This window comes from Cebus imitator, unplaced genomic scaffold (assembly GCF_001604975.1).
Source record: "Cebus imitator isolate Cc_AM_T3 unplaced genomic scaffold, Cebus_imitator-1.0 Scaffold78, whole genome shotgun sequence".
Lineage (NCBI taxonomy): Eukaryota > Metazoa > Chordata > Mammalia > Primates > Cebidae > Cebus > Cebus imitator.
In genome coordinates this window covers 3,347,009-3,368,131 of record NW_016107393.1, presented here as the reverse complement: position 1 = coordinate 3,368,131, position 21,123 = coordinate 3,347,009, and the positions used below count along the sequence as shown (strand labels likewise).

General features: G+C 33.1%; 1 protein-coding gene across 1 annotated transcript in view; it reads left to right on the top strand.

The window, feature by feature from the left end:
- The window catches only part of CWC22 (CWC22 spliceosome associated protein homolog), a 61,551-nt gene that overhangs the window by 20,682 nt on the left and 19,746 nt on the right, over positions 1–21,123 (top strand). The window contains exons 5-13 of the mRNA XM_037740058.1: positions 3,214–3,459; positions 6,636–6,764; positions 11,388–11,556; positions 11,946–11,999; positions 13,847–13,982; positions 14,072–14,278; positions 14,366–14,428; positions 18,700–18,804; positions 20,033–20,114. Of these exons, the coding sequence (XP_037595986.1) occupies positions 3,214–3,459; positions 6,636–6,764; positions 11,388–11,556; positions 11,946–11,999; positions 13,847–13,982; positions 14,072–14,278; positions 14,366–14,428; positions 18,700–18,804; positions 20,033–20,114 (1,191 nt within the window). The remainder of the gene's footprint in view (positions 1–3,213; positions 3,460–6,635; positions 6,765–11,387; positions 11,557–11,945; positions 12,000–13,846; positions 13,983–14,071; positions 14,279–14,365; positions 14,429–18,699; positions 18,805–20,032; positions 20,115–21,123) is intronic.

Here is a 21,123-nt window from a genome sequence, read left to right as displayed (position 1 = left end):
AGCTAATTTTTTGTATTTTTAGTAGAGACGGGGTTTCACCATGTTGACCAGGATGGTCTCGATCTCTTGACCTCGTGATCCACCCGCCTCGGCCTCCCAAAGTACTGGGATTACAGGCTTGAGCCACTGCGCCCGGCCCAATTTGGTAGTTTCTTAACAAATTTCTTCTGAGCCTCAGTTTCCTCATCTATAAGATGAGGATGATAACATGAATCTTGTCTGGTTGTTTAGGTTTAAAAATACTGTCTGTCCTACTACCATGTCTGAACATAGTAGATACTAAGAAAATGATAACTTTTAAAGCATTAGTTTTTCCTGAGCATATCAGTTTGAGTAGTGAAAAGCAGTGAACCAGTGGCAGGCACTTTATATAGAAAATAGTGTAAGAGTTCAGATAAACTGTTGTTGAACAATGCGGTTGATTCTGAATGTATTTCTAATTAACCTTAAAAAACTAACATTATTTTAGTATTTATAAAGGAACTATGATTTGTCTCTGTAACAACCATTTCATTATCCCTTAAAAGACATCTTTGTGCCTTTATCATTGTTTTCATAAAACCAGCTTTCTCCTGATTTTCCTGTGTTCTCTAGTCATCTAGTTTCCAAAACCTGACTCTCATGTTTTATTGTTCACTAATTTTTTGATGTTTCTCAGATGTTATCCACCACTTTACTTCCAATATTATAACTTCCAGGAATTTTGACCAAATTCCTCTGCAGTTTGGAGCTAAGCACATTCTTTGATATTTACAGCCGAAAGTTTCCTTCTCATCACTTTCTAATATATACTTAATTCTAAAATGTCAGATTACATTAACCTTCAAAATCCAGGCTTGTCTGCTGTCACCTTAATGACACCTTAATGAGAACAACTGCTATAGCCGTAATTGGTAAGCTAAGCTTTTTGCATATTTTCTCAAATACTGTAAAAGCTCTTAGAAACAAGATACTACTTTTTTCCAGTTTACAAATAAAGAAATAGCTTTGAGTTTATTAAGTAACTTACCTGAGGTTGCATTTAAACATCTGGTAGATATTGAAACTGGAATTTGAACCCAGTTCTGACTCCAAGGCCCATGTCTTTTTCACAATCCCTGACTGTACTAATTCAGTATAACTTTGTTAGGTCTAGTGTATGAAAACGAAGTCTCATGTGATCCACACAGTCACACTGTGAAGTAAGCAAGCTAGGTATTACATGGAACATGAAGACTAACAGTCCAAAAATGTTGACTCTTAGGATATTTTGTTATTTCTGCATTATAAAGGAACAAACACACTAATGAAAAGGATCTGATTTTATCAGCCAGCTAGTTCTCTTACTTGGTGTTTCTCAGAAGAATCATAACCAATGTCAGGAAATCCCTTCTGTAGCTAGTCTCTTGGAACATGTGTATTCATAAGAAGAAGCAACCCAGTTGCAAATTAATTCAGAGAATTTAGAGTATCTGCCTTTGTGACTAACGGAAGCTTATATTTGAAATCACTCTTTCTCCCATCTGTTGTTGACTCTTGGTGTATACAGATTGTCTGTCCTCTCTAGGAGTCATTTAAGTCTCTTATATCTCAATTTTGAAACTGTGATTCAACCCAACAATCTCATTACTGGGTATATACCCAAAAGAATATAAATAATTCTATTATAAAGACACATGTGTGTGTATATTCATTGCAGCACTATTCACAATAGCAAAGACATGGAATCTACATGAATGCCCATCAGTGATAGACTAGATAAAGAAAATGTGATACTTATACACCATGGAACATAAAAAAGCATGAGGTTATGTCCTTTGCAGGGACATGGTTGGAGCTGGAGGCCATTATCCTTAACAAACTAACACAGGAACTGAAAACCAAATACCACACGTTCTTGTTTTTATAAGTGGGAGCTAAATTATGAGAACCCATGAACACATAGAGGAGAATAACACACACTGGGGCCTTATGGAGAGTGGAGCGTGGGAGGAGGAAGAGGATCAATAAAAACAACTAATGAGTACTAGGCTTAATACTTGGGTGATAAAATAATCTGTACAACAAACCCAACATGACACAAGTTTACCTGTGTAATAAACCTGCACTTGTACTCCTGAATTTAAAAGTGAGCAGACAAAACTGTTCCTTCACAGCTGCCTGGGAGGGTGACTGCTTTTCAATCTCCATGTAGGTTTTATTACTATATATTTAAAAAGACCATCTCAAACATACCCCTTAGATTTAGCTAAAATCTATCTCATAGTTTTTCCTGGTAATACAGTGATAGTATGAAACTTACTTTTATTTATTGCGTTATATATAACTCATGGTTACCCAAAACATGAACAGAATGATCTGAGTTTCCAAGAAAATGTATTTAAAAAGCAACTCAGTGGATAAACTTTTTTCTGGGGAAAGATAGCAAACAGCAAGGATTTGCTTTTTCCTGTTAGTTCTTGATGGTTTCAGAGAACTATACCTTGACTGTTCTAAAAGTCTTAAGAAAGGATAATCAGGTATGTTAGTTGGGAAGGAAGACTTAATTGTGGCTAGAAAAAAATTTTCCCCCTACATTGTCTCAAATAAGCAGAAGCTTCCAAGATTGTGAGATTTCTAATAAAAAATATTAGTTCTATCAAGAAACAATTTCAAATGTGTTTTCTGTAGCAGTCTTAACAACTAAAGTAACCACTATTGGAGATTAACTCTTGGTTTCTTCTTTTTTTATACAATTTGTCATATATACCACAGGCTAATTTTTCTTCATAAAACATTCTTCTCATGCCACTCTTCTACCCAGAAACTTTTAATAATTCCCCATCAGCTCCAGTATAAAAACCTTAAAGTCTTTTGCATATGTTTTAAGATTTTAACTCATCTTTCCAACTACCGTCACACATAATACTTTGTTTCCTGAGTGTGCTACTCATTCTTACCTTAACACCCCTGCTCAGTCTTTCAATAGTTATTCCTTTGTCTACTAGTTGCAGAATGCCATACTTCTTCTCCCCTTCCTCCTCCCGACTTGCCCCCAATCTAAATCCTGTCAAGCCTTCAGGACCTAGTTTATTGCATTTTCTCTGGGAAGCGCTTTCCCACTGTGATTCTAAACCACTTTTCCTAGTCTGAATTTGTGGGGCCCACTTACAGTTTCACTCATTTTTATGCACTTAATTGTTAAGAGTGTATTTTATATTGTCTTTTCTGCCCTTAAAAAAATTAATATTACAGAAGCAGGGACCGAGAAAAACGCAGAGAAAGAGAAAGAGATCCGGATCGGAAAAGGTCCCGGAAATCCCCATCTCCTGGGAGGAGAAACCCAGAAACATCAATAACTCAGAGTTCCTCTGCTCAGGATGAACCTGCTACAAAGAAAAAGAAAGATGAGCTGGATCCTCTTCTTACTCGCACTGGTGGAGCATATATTCCTCCTGCAAAGCTCAGGATGATGCAAGAACAAATTACAGATAAAAACAGGCATGTTGATATCAATAAGTATATAAGGCCATGATATTGTCATTGAAAAATAAGTCAACTGTGGTTTAATTAACTCTGGTTCTTGAGAATTTACATTAGTCTACAGTAATAGAGACCTCAAATTAGAGACCTACTTCATAGCTCCATTGGAGAGAGAGCCACATACTGCTTCCCCTTTATATTAGCTCATAACTTCTTTTTTTGCGTGAATGAATTAAAAAGTTTGAGCAAAAAAAAAAAAAAAGTTTGAGCAAAAAATTGCTTACCCCTTTTATAGTATTTTTAAACTATTGTTCCTTTCATAGTTTCATGGATGCATTCCTATTGATAACATCTATTTTTTGTAGAAAAGAGTAATATTGACATTTTACTTCTAAAATGGACCTTTCCTGTTGTAAAACAGGAGTCAATAAACTTTTTCTGTAAATGCCCAGATAGTAAATACTTTACATCTGTGAGTCATTTTGTCTCTGTTGTTGCTACTCATTTCTGCCATTGAAATGTGAAAACAGTCGTAGGTATTGTGTAAAAAATTATAAGTGTGGCTGTGTTCCAATAAAGCATTATTTACAAAAGCAGGTGGTCAGCTGCATTTGACTCATGGGTGTAGTTTGCCAACCTCTGTACTCATCTGTAAAACTGAAGCTGGCAATTTTATCTTTTTGTATATTTTCTTTAGACCTTGATGTCTTAGACTATACTTTTTTGCTACTCTAAGGCAAACAAAATTTGTATATGAACAGTCACACTTAAAACACTCTTCCTTCCCTTTTCAGAATAATTGGGATGGTGCGGAGCTGTTTACAAAAGTGCAGCTAAGTTTTTGAGATATTTTCTCTAATAAGATGAGTTGATAACTAGGGACGGTATAGTCCCAGATTGAAATGTTTATTCAGTTGTCAGGTAACTAGTTAAAAGATTGGGATAGAAGATATTAATAGTTATAATTTAAGAAAAACAGATGCAAGGTAAGCCAGACAGGAATATTTCCACATCTTTTCATGGGTGTTTTAATGGCAATTTGAAAAGTGCTTGAGAACCTTATATAAGTTAAATCTAAATTTGTTTCAAGGATTGGCTTGAAGTAGAAATGTCATTTATCTAAAAGAAGCTATGAAGATTTAAAATAAATTAGAACTGAATTTAAGAACCAGAAAGGGGTATTTGTTGCCACTAAATTCAAAACTAATAAGTTTTTCTTTATGTGTCATATTTTAGCACTTGGTAGTGATATTTGAAGTGTTAGGTTGAGAAGGAATTTAGAGATGGCCTCTGTGGTTAATAGGACCTTCATTATCATGTAAGCATTTTGCTCATGCACAGGGCAGTAATGGCAGCATTACTGAAAAGTATTCAGTTTCTCCAGTCCAGTCCAAAGCAATCCTAATTGTAAAATACTGGAAACTTTGTCAGTCCAAGTCTTGCTTTGTTTTAAATAAAGCAGACGGGAGAGTTAGCAATACATGAAATTTAAAGCACATTCCTTTAAGATAATTTCATAAACAGTTGAAGTCTGTTCATAGGCTGTAAAGGGTACAAGGAGAAGTAGACATCTTTAAGAGATGGTCATAGTCTTTGCTTTCAGTAGATGCTTAGGTGAATTGTGGGCTTCCTAATTAGAAAGTATAATTGTAGTTGATGTAGCTGTTTGATTAGTTTAATAAGATAGGTTGTGATTATATATGAGCAACGTCATGTATCAGGCTAATTGTTAAGCCATATGTCTTATTTCTGTAGAGATAGTGGGATACCAAAGGGTTGGAATTATGAAACAGTGGAATAGTCTACCTTGGGTACAGGCAGTAAGGGGGTACATAATTTATAGAGAATTTAGAAACAAAAATTAACTGCAAAGTCAGGTCTGCTTTTTATCCTCACTGTTCTGGCAATTCTAAACAATGTTAGTGATACAATGCTCGTTCCCACCAGCAATTATTCTCACCAACCTGCTGTACCACCCGAGAACAGGAATTCTTAACCTACAAGCCTTCAAGAGGTCCATGGATATAATTCAAACAGTCAATGAATGTGTTTGGGGAAAAAAATGGATCTTTATTTTTGCTATTCTCTAAAATTTAGCAATTTTTTTCTTTTGAGAATGTCGGCAATAGGTCAGAGTATGGACAACCTGTTTGTTACAGATATTTCATAATATGGATTATAGCCATGCTACTTAGAAATTTAAGTAGTAATTAAGCGTTCTCCCAGTTCTTTTTATTTAATGTGTTATGAAGCATATAGAATATTATATCAAACTTTTGTTTCGTGTTTCGAAAACTAAATTTCAGTAAGATTAGTATCCTTTGTAATCCTCTTCATTGTATATATCATTCCGAAAAGTCTACTGGCTTCACCAGACTTGCAGAGAGAGATGTGTATGGAAGAAAAAAGGTTAAGACTTCCTGAAGCTGAAATCACATTCCACAGAAAAGCAGTCACAAAACCCATAGAACTGTAGAGCATTGAAACATCTTAGGTGTTATCCAGTTCAACCTAAAGAAACTCAGGGAGGCCAAATAATTTCCCCAAAATCTGGAGTAAAAAACAGTATAGCTATCTAGCATTCAACTGGTATAACTGTAGGACTACTACATCAACAAAGAGATCGTCTTTAAAATACTTAGAACAATATTTCAGCCCCATTATTTCATGTGACTCCCTTTTCCTGTAGTTAACATTTCTTTGTGGTTTAAAACATTTAATTTTGTTGTCTCTGTCATGCTTTTATGAGAAGGGACATACAGATTTTTTTGTGTGGTTTATATTTTGGTATTTTACGTTATAATTTAATTTTTTAAATTGCATTTATTTTAAAGGTTTCCATTAAAGACAAGTTTAAATCAAGCATTATATTAAAATAAGCATGTAATGAATTTGACTAATAAATGTACATAGCCATAAGAAAAAAATGTTATCCTTATATAACCTTACATAATCTTATTGTGTTATTAAAGGAAAATGGTGTGTACTTAAGCATATGTACAGAAAATCAAATATGGTTTAGGATATAATCCGTTTATTCTGATAGGCATCATATATCTTACTGTACTTGGGGGTCATTTCATGAAAATAATGTTAAAAAATAAGGAATACTAAGTAGCTTTTATGTTCTCATAGCTTCTTATTATTGTATTGTTGAAAAAGTTTTAATCTTTATTAAAATCACTTATTTTTAGCTTAGCATATCAGAGGATGAGTTGGGAGGCCCTAAAGAAGTCAATTAATGGCCTTATCAACAAAGTCAACATTTCCAACATAAGTATTATAATTCAAGAGCTTCTTCAAGAAAATATAGTTAGAGGAAGGTAAGTATCAGCTATTTTATTTGTAGTATTTCTAAGTAACATTTTCAAAGGAATATACTTACATGAATAATAATCTTTGATTTATTGTGCTACTTCATTTCAAAGGTTGTTGAGAATATTTATTTAAAATGCAATGCTTATAAAAATACAGGCTGCTAAAAAATAACTAGTGCCTTGCTGTTAGAGGTTGTGTAGATTTTTTGGTTTTTGAGAAGCTTTGATTTCACATAATGTTTTTTGTGGACATTTACTTAATGCCTCCAATATTTTAAACTCATGAGGAATAATGAATATTAAAATATACTACCTCAAACTAGTTTGATTATTTATTTTTTTAAAATTGTATATGTGGTATACATCATGATGTTTTTATATATGTTACTTTGTAGAATGGCTAAATCAAGCTGTTTAACATACGCATTCACATACCTGTCATTTTTTGTGGCGAGAACACTTAAAACCTACTCTATTTTCAGCTTTCAAGTATACAATATATGGTTGTTAACTATGGTCAAAATATTGTAGAATGGATCTCTGGAACTTATTCCTATTATCTAACTGAAATTTTGTGTCCACTGACCAGCATCACAGTTCCCCCAGCCCTCAGCCTCTGGTAACCATCATTTTATACTCTGATTCTATGAGTTCAATTTTTTTTAGATTTCGCATATTAGTGAGATCATGCATTATTTGTCTTTTTCGTGCCTGGCTTATTTCACTTAGTATAATGTTCTCCAAGTTCATCTTTTTTTTTGCAAATGACAGGATTTCCTTTATGGTTGAATAGTATTCCATTATGTATGTATACATTTTCTTTATCCATTTATTCACAACAGACACTTCTGTTGTTAACATATTTGACTATTGTGAATAATGCTGCAATAAATGTGGGAGTGCACATACCTCTTCAACATAATGATTTCATTTCCTTTCAGTATTTACCCAATAGAGGGACTGCTGGATCAAATGGTAGTTATAATTGGAAAAAAAAAAAAAAACTTTGTATTGATTTATTTTAGATGGGGGTGTTGCTTTATTGCCATGCCAGAGTACAGTGCATGGACGTAGCCCACTGCCCCCTTGAATTTCTGCGCTCAAGGAATTCTCCTGCCTCAGCCTCCTGAGTAGCTGGGACTGCAAGCACTCACTGCCACGCCAGGCTAATTTTTAAAAATTGTGTAGAGAGTGAAGTCTTGCCATCTTGCCCAGGCCAGTCTCGTACTCCTGGGCTCAAGCAGTCCTCCCCCCTTGGCTTCCCAAAGTGCTAGTATGATAGGCGTGAGCCACCGCACCTGGCTGGTAGTTTTATTTTTAGTATTTTAAGGAACCTTTATACTATTTGCATAACGGCTATACTAATTTATATTTCTACCAACAGTGTATAAGGATTCTCTTTTCTCCATGTCCTTCCTTGGTAACACTTGTTATTTTTCATCTTTTTTATTACAGCCATTGTAACGGGTATGGGGAAATGTTTCATTGTGGTTTTAATTTACATTTCTTTAAGATAATTGGTAATGTTGAGCATTTTTTTCATATATATAGGCTATTTGTACATCCTTTGAAAAATGCCTGTTTTGTCATTTGCTCATTTTTTAGATTGGGTTATTTGTTTTCTTACTATTGGGTTGAATTCCTAATTTATTTTGGATATTAACCCCTTAGCAGATATATGGTTTGCAAATGTTTTTTTTCCATTCTATAGGTTGTCTCTTCACTCTGTTGATACTTTCCTGTACTGTGCAGAAGCTTTCTAGTTATATGTAATTACATTTGTCTCTTTTTGCTTTTGTTGCCCGTGCTTTAGGGGTCATATCCAAAAAAAATCATTAGCAATACTAGTGTCCGGGAGCTTTTCCTCCATGTTTTCCTGTTAGAAACTTAGAGTAGTTTCACAGTTTCAGTCTTATGGTTTAAATCTTTAATCTATTTTGCGTGGATGTTTGTATATGGTGTGGGACTAAGATCTATTTTCATTCCTCTGTATCTGGATATTCACACCATTTATTTATTTATTTTTATTTTACTTTAAGTTCTGGGATACATGTGCAGATCTTACAGGATTGTTACATAGGTATACACATGCCATGGTGGTTTGCTGCCTTCATACCCCCATCACCTACATTACGTATTTCTTCTAATGTTATCCCTCCCCAATCTCCCCACCCACTACTGTCCCTCCCCTAGGCCCCCACCCACCAACAGACCCCAGTGTGTGATGTTCCTCTCCCTGTGTTCATGTGTTCTCATTGTTCAACACCCACTTATGAGTGAGAACATGCGGCCTTACACCATTTATTGAAGATACCGTCTTTTCTCTATTGTGTCTTCTTAGCCTCTTTGTTGAAAATCAATTGACTGCAAGTGCCTGGATTTATCTCTGGTTTATTTGTTCTCTGTAGCTCTATGTGCCTGTTTTTATACTACTATCATGCTGTTTGGATTACTATAACATTCGTAGCAGATTCTAGGTCTGGTAGTGTGATGCCTCCAGCTTTGTTCTTTTTGTTCAAGATTGCTGTGGCTATTTGGAGTCTTGTGGTTCCATGTGAGTTTTAGGATTGTTTTTTGTATTTCTGTGAAAACTGTAATTGGAATTTTGAGAGATTGAGTCGAATCTGTATGTTGCTTTGGGTTTTATGGACATTTTAATAATATTATTTCAATCCATGGACATGGGATGCCATGTGTGTTCTTCCATTTTTCCATCAGCAATTTGTAGTTTTTGGTGTATAGCCCTTTCATAGGTTTTCTTTTTTCCATAGCTATTGTAAACAGGATATTTTCTTGATTTCTTTTTCAGATAGTTCATTGTAAGCATATGGAAGCACAACTGATTTTTGTATGTTGATTTTGTGTCTGCAGCTTTACTAAATTAGTTTATTAGTGCTAATAATTTTTTTGGTTAAGTCGTCAGGATTTTCTGTGTTAAGATCCCATTTACGGCAAAGAGACTTCTCTATTTTTTATTTGGATTCCTTTTATTTCTTTCTCTTGCCTAATGGCTCTGGCTAGGTCTTATAGTACTATGTTGAATGGAACTGGAAAGAGCAGGCACCCTTTTGTTATTCCTTATCTTAGAGGAAAAGCTTTCAACTTGTCACTGTTGAGTGTTACTAGCTGTGAGCTCATTGTATATGGCCGTTATTCCAATTTAATTTCTAATGAGAGTAAAGTGAGAGAGAATGTGAGAGAAATGGGAATAAATTTCAGAAAAGCAGAAGAGAATCACCATATTCTATAATATGTGGCTGTAAGCAATTGGTGATATTTAAAAGGGTCAAAAAATAGAAGTACCCTATGTTCTCTTTATTATTTTAAAATCTGTGGGCTGTTTTCTCATGTCATTTTACATGACTATGATTCTTTTAAAAAATAGGGAATATAATAGTCAGGCATGGTCATTCAATATCTGTAATCTTAGCGCTTTGGGAGCCTGAGGCAAGTGCATCAGTTGAGTCCAGGAGTTTGAGACCAGCCTAGGCAACATTGTGAAACCCCGTCTCAACCAAAAATACAAAGAGTAGCTGGGTGTGGTGGCATGCAGTAGTCCCAGTTACTCCGGAGGATGAGGTAGGAGAATCGCTTGAGCCTGGGAGGTGGAGCTTACTGTGAGCCATGATCATGCCGCTGCACACCAGCCTGGGTGACAGAGTGAGACCCTGTCTCTCCCCAATCTCACCAAAAAAAGTTGGAGTATAAAGTAGATGTAGCAAGTTGTAGAGGTACAGAAAGTTGATCAAGAGACAGCCATTATCCTTAAAAGTAGGCAGAGGTCTCTCCATTTTACTTAGGAAAAAAAGTAGAGTTAGAAGAGTTATGGATTGCTAAAGATACTATAATTTATAAGCTGCATCCTTTTTCTCATTTTCTACTCTAGTGATTCAGTTGTCATATCTAAACCTACCATTAAGACTTTTTTTTCTGACTTCTGGCAATCCAATAATTACTTGTCATTACACTGCTAAAAATAACTTCAGTTTGCCCGATTTGCCTTTTTCCCCTTTCTCATCAAATGCATATAAAAACATGACCATTTTCAAAATCAGTTACAAGTAGGTACCTTTTAATTTCTTGTCATTGTTTTAGCATTAATCTTGCATTGCTTTTAATTGTGTCTTTATTTCTCATAGGAGTTTCCAGATCTTCATTTTATTCTACTAAAATTAGACTTAAAGATTTAAAGTCAAATTTGTCTTTAATCACAAAATTAATTTTATAAAAATGACGGACCTGTAGTAGAAACTTTATGTTGTCTAACTTTTGAAGCAGGTCTGTTTTTGTTTTACTTTTTTGAAAGTGTTAAACAAATCATTTATATGAACCTTAAAAACCTCTAATTCATAATTACATGTAACAAACAGACTGGGATAAGAGGAATTATATATAGAGAGAAAAATTTTGAAGATAAATTACAGTAAAATCTTTATTCTATTTTACAAAATCACAAATTCACATTTTGTTTTCTGAAAAAAAATTTTTATTAGTCAGATGAACTCTTTCCATTTAGTTCTGATTTAGATTTTATGATTATTTACAGAGAACTATTACTGAATTTTAATAGTTTTTGTTTAATTAATTTGGTGATTATTTTTGACCCCTTTTTTATTCTTTTTTAAACAGAGGACTGCTGTCCAGGTCTGTTTTGCAAGCACAGAGTGCGTCTCCAATCTTCACCCATGTTTATGCAGCATTAGTGGCAATTATTAACTCAAAATTTCCACAAATTGGAGAATTGATCCTCAAGAGGTTAATTCTTAATTTTCGAAAAGGCTACCGAAGAAATGATAAGGTATACATGAATGGTTTGTAAGTAGAATTATACATAGGAACAGACTAATAAACCAGTATCAACAAATGTAAGCAAAGTTAATTTTGACACAGGTACTAATATAATCCTTTTTAAAAACTGTCTTTCTTGAGAACTTCTTTTGTTCTGTTAAATATACCTGACCACTAATGATGAGCCACAAAAATGATGGCTAAACTGTAGAATTATAACTAACCAGAAGTGATAGTCTTTCATTTGTTATTTTATCTTATAACTTTCTTATAATATAAAAATTATACTTTTGTATTACATGTTTTAAATAGATTATGTTCGTAGGCCATAGATTCTATAAACAAATGAATAGCAGGTTTAATTTATGGATTAACTTTGTCTCTACCTTCATTTTTCAGCAACTTTGTCTGACTGCTTCAAAATTTGTGGCACATCTTATTAACCAAAATGTGGTAAGTAATTATCTTCAAAACTTGGTCCAATTCAGTGGCATTAGACCACAGGGTTGATGCCACTCCACTGGTAACTCTATTTTTGTTTTACTTTATAGTTTTTGGGATAATTATGTTGGATTATATTTTAATTTTAAAAGTATAATAAATTTATTTAATATTCTTTAACATAAAACTTTGATGCTAATCAAAGCACTTTTAGATATTTTATCAAATTAATCTGACTTAATACTGTACATGGTTACGTGACTACAAACCATTCCTTTGAAGAACTATTCCATTTTTATAAAATAATAAAGTTGGTATCTCGTCCACTTCATTTCCTGTACCTGGTATTCATGAGAACCTAATAAATATCTAATATTCTACAAAAACCTCTATTTCTTGCAACCACATAGGTATGGTCATATATTTGTAGAATCACTTTATAGAATATAGTTGATCAATTTTAACCTGTTTCAAATGCAAATAACTTTATCATGCTATTATTCCATTTGTATTTATTTTATATTCATTCATTATTTGATGGTTTTTAGTTTCTGTTTAACCTTGAAAGTGGCAAAATTGTTCTTGCTTATACTCAAAAGTTTCCTTCAGTTGTATATTATTTCCAATTTAATATCATGTATAACATGTATAACAAGAAGAATTTTATAGTCACACTTTTAACAGGAAGAATTTTTAAGTCACACTTAATCTTATTTCACTAACATTGAATGTTTTGGTTCTTATTTACATGAAAATTCTTTCACTCTTAGAAATCTTTTGGATTCTAACCTAATTAGTCATTGTATTATGACGATGATAGCTTGCTACTTAAGACCATGGAAACTTAATTTCACATCTATAACCACAGAGATATATTTTCATTTTTAATTGTATATTACACTTAGACTAGAGATTTTTGTTTTGCTGTAAAACACTCAGTATGACAAATTTTTTGCATCTTCCCAACTCTGGTACAGGGCAGTTTTTTTCTTGTCACTGATTTAAGACTGTTTGACACCCCTTCTCCCCTCATAAAAAAAGCACTGGGTGTCTTTGATGTTGTGCGCAATTTGAAGAAGATAGACGCCTGAGTTGAGATTTAGACTTCTTTCCTCCCCATTTCAGATCACCATCTGACTTTAGAAAGGCATATGTATGGTGTTGTAAACATCCTTTGTAGTTCTTTTTCTTCTCATACCAGAGTTTCTCAGAATTTTATTCCCACTCTTCCTGCCATTGTTTATAGTGTCAGTTTTTGAACGTGGCCAGTGGAAATAGTTTTATTTTTTTATTTATTTTTAAAGATAGAATATTCCAAACTGTTGTGTTCTGGAGGTTATTAAGCTATTTTGTGATAAAATTAGTATTCATGTAACTTGAGGACTATTTGTGTCTAATAGAGTTGCTGATAGAATGAATTGGGAAATGTATATAAAGAAGTGTAGTCATGTAGAAGGGTATTATAAATCATATAACTATTTCTAATGAAGTAATTACGAAAATAATTATCTTATTAGGAAGTAGTATATGATTTTTAACATATTTCATCTGTGACACTTTCCATACATAATGGCTAAGAATATTTCTTCTGAAGATAATTCAGATAGTTGTATTCAGCATAAAAAAATTAAGATTTTTGGAACAGTCATCTGAAAATTTTTAATAGATTGGTAATAAAAAGTAATAGAAAAATTGTATCCATATTTGGAGTATTTCTATTTGCTTTATAAAACTTTGCCCATCATATGTGCAATATAATTATTGTAAACAAGATTTATTAATTTTTAGAAATTATAAACAACATTTTAATGTATGTAAAAGCATTTTTTTTTCTTTCATATATATGTATTCTATTTAAGGCACATGAAGTTTTGTGCTTAGAGATGCTCACTTTGCTCCTGGAAAGACCAACAGATGATAGTGTTGAAGTAGCTATTGGCTTTCTCAAGGAATGTGGCCTCAAATTAACACAAGTGTCACCAAGAGGAATCAATGGTGAGTGTACATTCTTAGTTTGATGTTAAGTTTTTGTTTATTATAATATTTATTGCTTATTTTATTGTCTTTTCTTTGTTTACCTTTAGCTATATTTGAACGCCTTCGAAACATTCTGCATGAGTCTGAAATTGACAAAAGAGTTCAATATATGATTGAAGTGATGTTTGCTGTACGGAAAGATGGATTCAAGGACCACCCCATTATCCTAGAAGGTCTTGATTTGGTGGAAGAAGATGATCAGTTCACCCACATGCTGCCTTTGGAGGATGACTATAATCCGGAAGATGTTCTTAGTAAGCCTGGTGCATAGTAGGTAGAAAGTGGAGCACCAACAAATGTAAATATAGAAAATAAACATTAACTTTTAATTTTTTTTTAAGATGTTTTCAAGATGGATCCTAATTTTATGGAGAATGAAGAGAAGTACAAAGCTATTAAGAAAGGTATGTACAATTTTATAAAATAATTTATTTTGGATAAGTAAAAGCAATTTAAGTAGTCACATAATACTGATCGGAAATATTTAGAGATCACTGATCCCCACCTAATGAAATCTCTGCTCTTGTAAAGTTATTCTCTTAGCTGTTTCCTTGGGCATTATGTTTTTCCTGATACTTGCCCATGGTTTTTTACTTCATTCTGAATTATTTACCACATTTCTCCTCTCTTCTTTCCCTCGAAAGTATGCAACCCTTAAGTCTCACCCATCTTAAGAAATATTCATAGATTAGTAGTGACCTTTATTTAACTTCTGTACCACTTACTGTCTTTGCCACCCAGTTTAATATTCAGTTAAGTGGTATACTTTCTTGTAAAGTGCTATACTTATATTGTTTCTTAAGGTCAGGTTGATATCCTTCTGGTAAGGTGAATCATAGTATTGGTGCCTGATAAATTGATCATTTGCATTTGTACATCATTGATATATGGTAAGCGCTAACTTTGGACAGGTTTTGATTTGTAATTTGTCTTCGACATTACTAGCTGAGTGACCTGTAGCAAGTTACTTGTTTGATGGAAGAGTAAATGTTAACTTTCTATAGAAGGATATATACAATACATTGTTATGTATTATCACAGACAATGATAGCTATTATTAATTACTGTTATAATTTTCACATTTGCATTTGTTTCCTCCTAAAGCTGACACTCAGGCCTACTTTCATAATAATTTTATGGGTTTATTTCTCTTGAATTGTAACTTTACTGGAGAAGTATTTAATACTGTGAAAGCAATAAATATTTATCTTTGTATTAAACCCTGAAAGTTTGTATTAAAAGCTCTCTAAACGTAAATGTTGGTCAGCTTTGCAAAATCTTTTATCAGGCTCACAGAGCACCATTGGACAAAATACAACTTTAGTTTTTGTCATTTGTTTGCTTTTAACATAAAGACCAGCCTTATGTAGTCTCATACACAGAGGAAGTAGAGACCTACTCTGTCACTCTCTGCATTCCATTGTTCAGTAGTGCTTAGAAGTGGAAGGTTGAAAGGAAAAGGAAAAGTGGGAGAGATCTTCCATTCCTATACATAAATCTGATATAGTAAATGGGTTTCTCTTTTTAGACGCTAATTTCCTAGGACCTTTTCACTGTAACCTGCCAGATTCCTTTTTTCTGTTATATTTTCGTTTCCAAATACTGTAGAGAACTCCATAGATCCATTTTGCCTTCTTATGAACCTCTTTTCCTGCAGTCTCCCTGAAAGATGCCACATGTTTTTTGTGAAATTCTTAAATATGCCTGATTTGATTTCTTTCTTTTTTAAACTTGAGAATTCTGTATCTATTTCTTTAGTGTCTAGGCAATTGACCAATGCCTGGAAAGTAGCTCTTTCTTTTATTACAGCAGTTCTCAAATTCTTTGGTCCCAGGATCCCTTTATACTCTTGAAAATTATTGACAACTCCAAAGACCTTCTTATATGGGTTATATCTATTGATATTCACTCTATTAAAAGTTGAAACAATATAAAAGAATTTATTAAATTATTTCAAAATAATGGCAAACCTAGTATATGTTTACATAAATTACATATTTTTATGAAAATTGTTATGTACAAAACAAATTTGTTGAGAATGATGTTTTATATATTTTGCATTATATTTATATTTTATAAAATTTTATATGTGTAGTTTACTGTTTGGCCTAATGGGAAGCAGCTGGACCCTCATATCTGTTTCTACATTCAATCTACTGCAGTAGGTTGTTTTAATTGAAGTACATGATGAAAATCTAGCCTCAGATAGGTAGGTAGTTAGAAAAAGGGAGCAGTATTTTAATAGCTTTTGCAGATAAATGCCAATATTTAACAACTAGTAGTTTTAAGATTAATTGCAGTGTGAATTCTGAAACAATATCAATGAGCTTTGATAGTGTTACATTAGAATGCATTTGTCTGTCACTTTAAATACATCTTTTACTCGTGTATGATTTTGTAATGTTGCATTAGTCATTTAGAAAATACTAATTCACTGAGTTATGCATTTTTAAAATGTTAACCTTAATATTATGAAAATCAAATTAACATGTTGATATAATATCTAGCACATTTATAGCACATTTAATAATATTGCTAATTTCCTAGGAGCTTTTCACTGCAACCTGCCAGATTCCTTTTTTCTCTTATAATTTCGTCCGAAAAATCTAAGTATTAGGGAGCTCTTAAACTCACAGGGATGGATATAAGTTTTTCAAAATTATTGAAAACTCTAATGCTATCATTGTCGCAGATATCGTGAGTTGTTTTTCCTAAAGTGACAGTCTCATTTTGTTTGCATTTGAGAAATTGTTGGCCAAATATCTAACAACTATAATTAGTTGGCCAATTCTTTCAAATAAAAATGAAAAAAATAGCTAACTCACCGTGCAAAGCAAACAGTCACACAAGTGGTTTTCCTTGACATAACTGTCACCATTTTATATCTCTCTTTAACAGAAGTGCTATATATATGAACTTTATATTTCATCACTCAGATTAGGATAAAATTCTATATTCAGGGCTGAGATTTAATAAAATTTGTTGTGTTTTACTTCTTCATCAAGGACATTCTCAGATGAAACTGGCTTTCTTCTTCAAGAGGGTGGTGGTAAAGAATACATTGATTACTAGTGAAGCTTGGTGCCTCAGTTAGTGCTTGGATTACAGCAGTTTTAAACCCCGTTGCTTTTTGATCATCATCACAGATGTCAGCACAGTTAAAAGGCAGATACTGTCTTGGTATTATTATGAAAATAGTTTTGACCTCACAGACCACTTGACAGACCTCAGATCCTTCTTGGACTCCTAGACCATGCTTTGAAACCACTACTTTATTCAGTTGATGAAATCCAGTTGTCCTTGTCTAAGTGATTTTAATAAGTAGATTCTAAAGTGGAGTGCTGAGAAGAGGATGATGTAAATGATTAGACAATTCATTTGACCTTCACTGTTTTGTAAAACATCTTCTAGAGCTGAAAAAAAACGGTCCCAACAGGAAGAGGGCACAGCTTTAATAATTAGCACCTTAGACTGACCCAGGTGTACTTGTGTTTTAGATCTTGACAGCATTTGGGAAAACAGCAGGAGGGCCTGTCTTCCTACTATTGAATACTAAATAGTTTCTTCTTTTAAAAGTCTGTCTAAGCCATGTTGCATAGTAATAAACTAGATACTTTAGATTATCTCTTGAATTCACATTTATTAGAAATATCCTTGAGATTTGTATGTCAGATAAGGGCTGAATGACTCCTCTTCATTTTTATAAAATGATTTGTTTCTCATAATATGAAGTTCTCTGCTTACTTTCATTATGTGTCTCCTGATTTATACTGCTTAAACATAAAGAAATTAGAATTTTTCTTAAAATGAATTGATTCCAGAACTTTGTATTAAAAGCTCTCTGATTATAATAGAAATGCAAAAGTAAAGAGTTGGTCAGGTTTGCAAAATGTTTTATCAGGCTAACAGAGCACAATTGGACAAAATATAATTTTAGTTTTTGTCATTTGCTTGCCTTTAGCATAATGACTGGCCTAATGTAGTCTCATATACATCACTGTTTTCATCCAGTTCTGAATATATCATTTGTATTTTTAAAAGTGATAATCCAATACAGTGCTTGTCTTACCCGTTGTCTTAAAGGCTTTTAAACTTCTGTTTCTGTTTTATTTATGAAAAGTCTTTGGATTTATTGTAATGTTCAATTTAGTAGGTATACATGTTAATAAAAATCTCATTACTGTTTATTTCACGTGAACACTAAATTATGCAATTATTTTCTCTCCCTTCTTTGTCTTTCCTAGTACATTCTTAGCCTAAATTCTTGTTTTCTGTATATAGCCTTAATTTTTTTTTAAAGCGGACTGACTTCTTTCTGATGATAAAACAATATTTTGACTCCCATATGCTAGCTTCTATTCTTAATATTTTTCTAGTGCTCTTGCTCTTTTCAAAAACTGTCATCTACTTTTTTTTGTTGTTGTTTTTCTCATCTCCTTGTTTCATGGCCACTTTTTATGTGGCAAAAGAATGTTACATATGGCTCTCTCTAGTCATATCAGTTGTAATGCTTTTTCACCACCCGGGTAATAACACAAGGCTTGATGGTTATCTTTGTTGGCTGGTAAACTGTTATACCACAGTGGATTTCAATGAACTGAGAATTATCTTCTTAGAATGAAATACATATATATTACTTGCACGTTATTTTTTTGCTAACCTTTGTACTTTACAGAAATTCTTGACGAGGGAGACAGTGACTCAAATACAGACCAAGATGCTGGGAGTAGTGAAGAGGAAGAGGAAGAAGAAGAGGAAGAGGGAGAAGAAGATGAAGAAGGTAAACATGTAGCATACTCAAATAATATTGTAAGATACTCTAAAATTAAATTAATTGTAGTATAATCTTCTAATACAGTAGTTCTTGTTGGGGAGAGCGAGGAGGGATGCTGATAGCATCTATTGGGTGAAGACGAGGGCTGCCGTTAAACAGCCTGCAAACCACAGGACAAGATATGATCCAGCCCAAAATTTGAACAACGAGATATGATCTAGCCCCAAATTCCAGTATTGCCAAGGTTGAGAAACTGCTCAAAAAATATTTAACAAATTCTTTTTTTAGCATCTGCACAATTTTAATTTAGTATATTATGCTTTTGATTATATTATAGACTATGAAAACATGTATTCATACTGAGTGCATGTGATTTATGTAGCCCTGGCAGGAATGTGACAAATGAGAGTGACTGGATATTTGCCATTCATTTTGGCAAAATAGGGTGGGGAGGCCAAAAGCTGTATTTGCACAGAAGTAGTATGTTTTTCCTCTTCAGCTTTGATTACATTATTTCACAGAAATAAGCTCAGAACTTTACTTTGGTTAAGCCACAGTTTATATGTGTGAAGGTATTTAAAGTTTATCTTTGCCTTTTAGGGTATAATATATACTTCTGTCTTATAGTACAATTATTCTTCTATAACGTATTTTGTAAAAATAGATTTAATTTTTTCTCATTTTTTAATTGAAATCATCTATGTACTACATTTTACTTTAGAATTTCCTTGTTTTATGTGAAAATACTATTCAAATAAAAACTATTAAATATTTATAAGGAAAGTTTTCATGCATTAAATAAGAGAAAATTTTGACAAATACACATATTTATGTTGGACTCATTTAGCCTGTTATGATGATCCAGTGTTCTCTGAAGCTCAATTTTTACCTCTGAGTTATATGGTGCTTCTAAATTATCAATATTGTTTATAATTCTAGAAATAATATTTTACCAAACAACAGGATGAGTGCAGCCTTTCATAGTGTCTAAATGAGCAAATGACAGAGAAAAGAAAAAGAATTTTCTTGACTTGGTTCTGAACTTCTTTAAGCTAACATTATGATGTAGCAAAACTTGAAATAGTTACTTTGAATTCTGTAAATACTAATTTGCAGAGTTATAAAAAGGTATTAAATTCGTATTTAAATAAATTTATGAAGAAAATACAGAGATACATTTTAGCTTCTTCACATTTATTTTTGCAGTTTTGTAATTTTGTTGTGTTTCTTTCAGGACAAAAAGTGACTATTCATGACAAAACAGAAATTAACCTGGTCTCATTTCGTCGTACAATTTATCTTGCTATTCAGTCAAGGTAAGACATCATCTCTTAGTTGGTCCTTTTTTTGTTTTTGATAAGGGATGGGTAAGGAGATCAGAGATACATTTTGGGATCTCATAACAGAAAACTGTACACCATTTCAGCATTCTTAGACTGCCTACCTCTCCCATCCCATGCCCAAGCTCATAGTTCCCTTCTGTTGGCTCTTTGCTGTACAGACAAGTTGTCTTTACTTAATTGGAAGGTCGAATTGTGTTATATAATTAAATGGTATTTTAGCTATATCATTTCTTATAGTTAAATGCCACTAATAAACCTGAAAATAATTCTGTTTTATAATACAGCAGAGTATTGAATTGTATAATGAAAATTTAATATTTAACATTTTTAAAATTTAGTTTCTAGTCCTGGTTCTAGGCAAAGCAGCACTGTTGTGATGACTGTTAGTGATTTGCTCTACAGATGTAAATGAATATAAACAGAAACAGGAATTAGACTTAGGAAGGTTTTGAGGACTCTTTGAAGTAATGCTAAGTAAGAAGTAGTGTGATGTGATGTCCTGAAAACAAAGCCTATTCCCTTTGAAGGCTGTGAATTTGATTTTGAAGAGAAATAAATGAGGATGTTAAATCTTAGTGCATCTGTTACTTTATATGCGAATCAACCTATTGATTTAATGGGCACAGTGTTTACATTTTACACTGGAGGAGAAAAGTTTCCTGTTTTGTTTCATTACTAGTATATTTCCATTTAGTATGATGTAATAGCAATAATGATTCATAAGTAGGAGTCATCTGTTTTCAGTCTGAACAATTTTTGGCTTTAGGTTTATCTTCAAATACAGGAATGTTAAACAGCAAAACATGGGTTGGGAATTTTTTTGGCTTTGTCCTTACCTGTTTTCTCTTTGCATAAAAAAGTATTAAATGCCGGGCGTGGTGGCTCAAGCCTGTAATCCCAGCACTTTGGGAGGCCGAGGCGGGTGGATCATGAGGTCAAGAGATCGAGACCATCCTGGTCAACATGGTGAAACCCCGTCTCT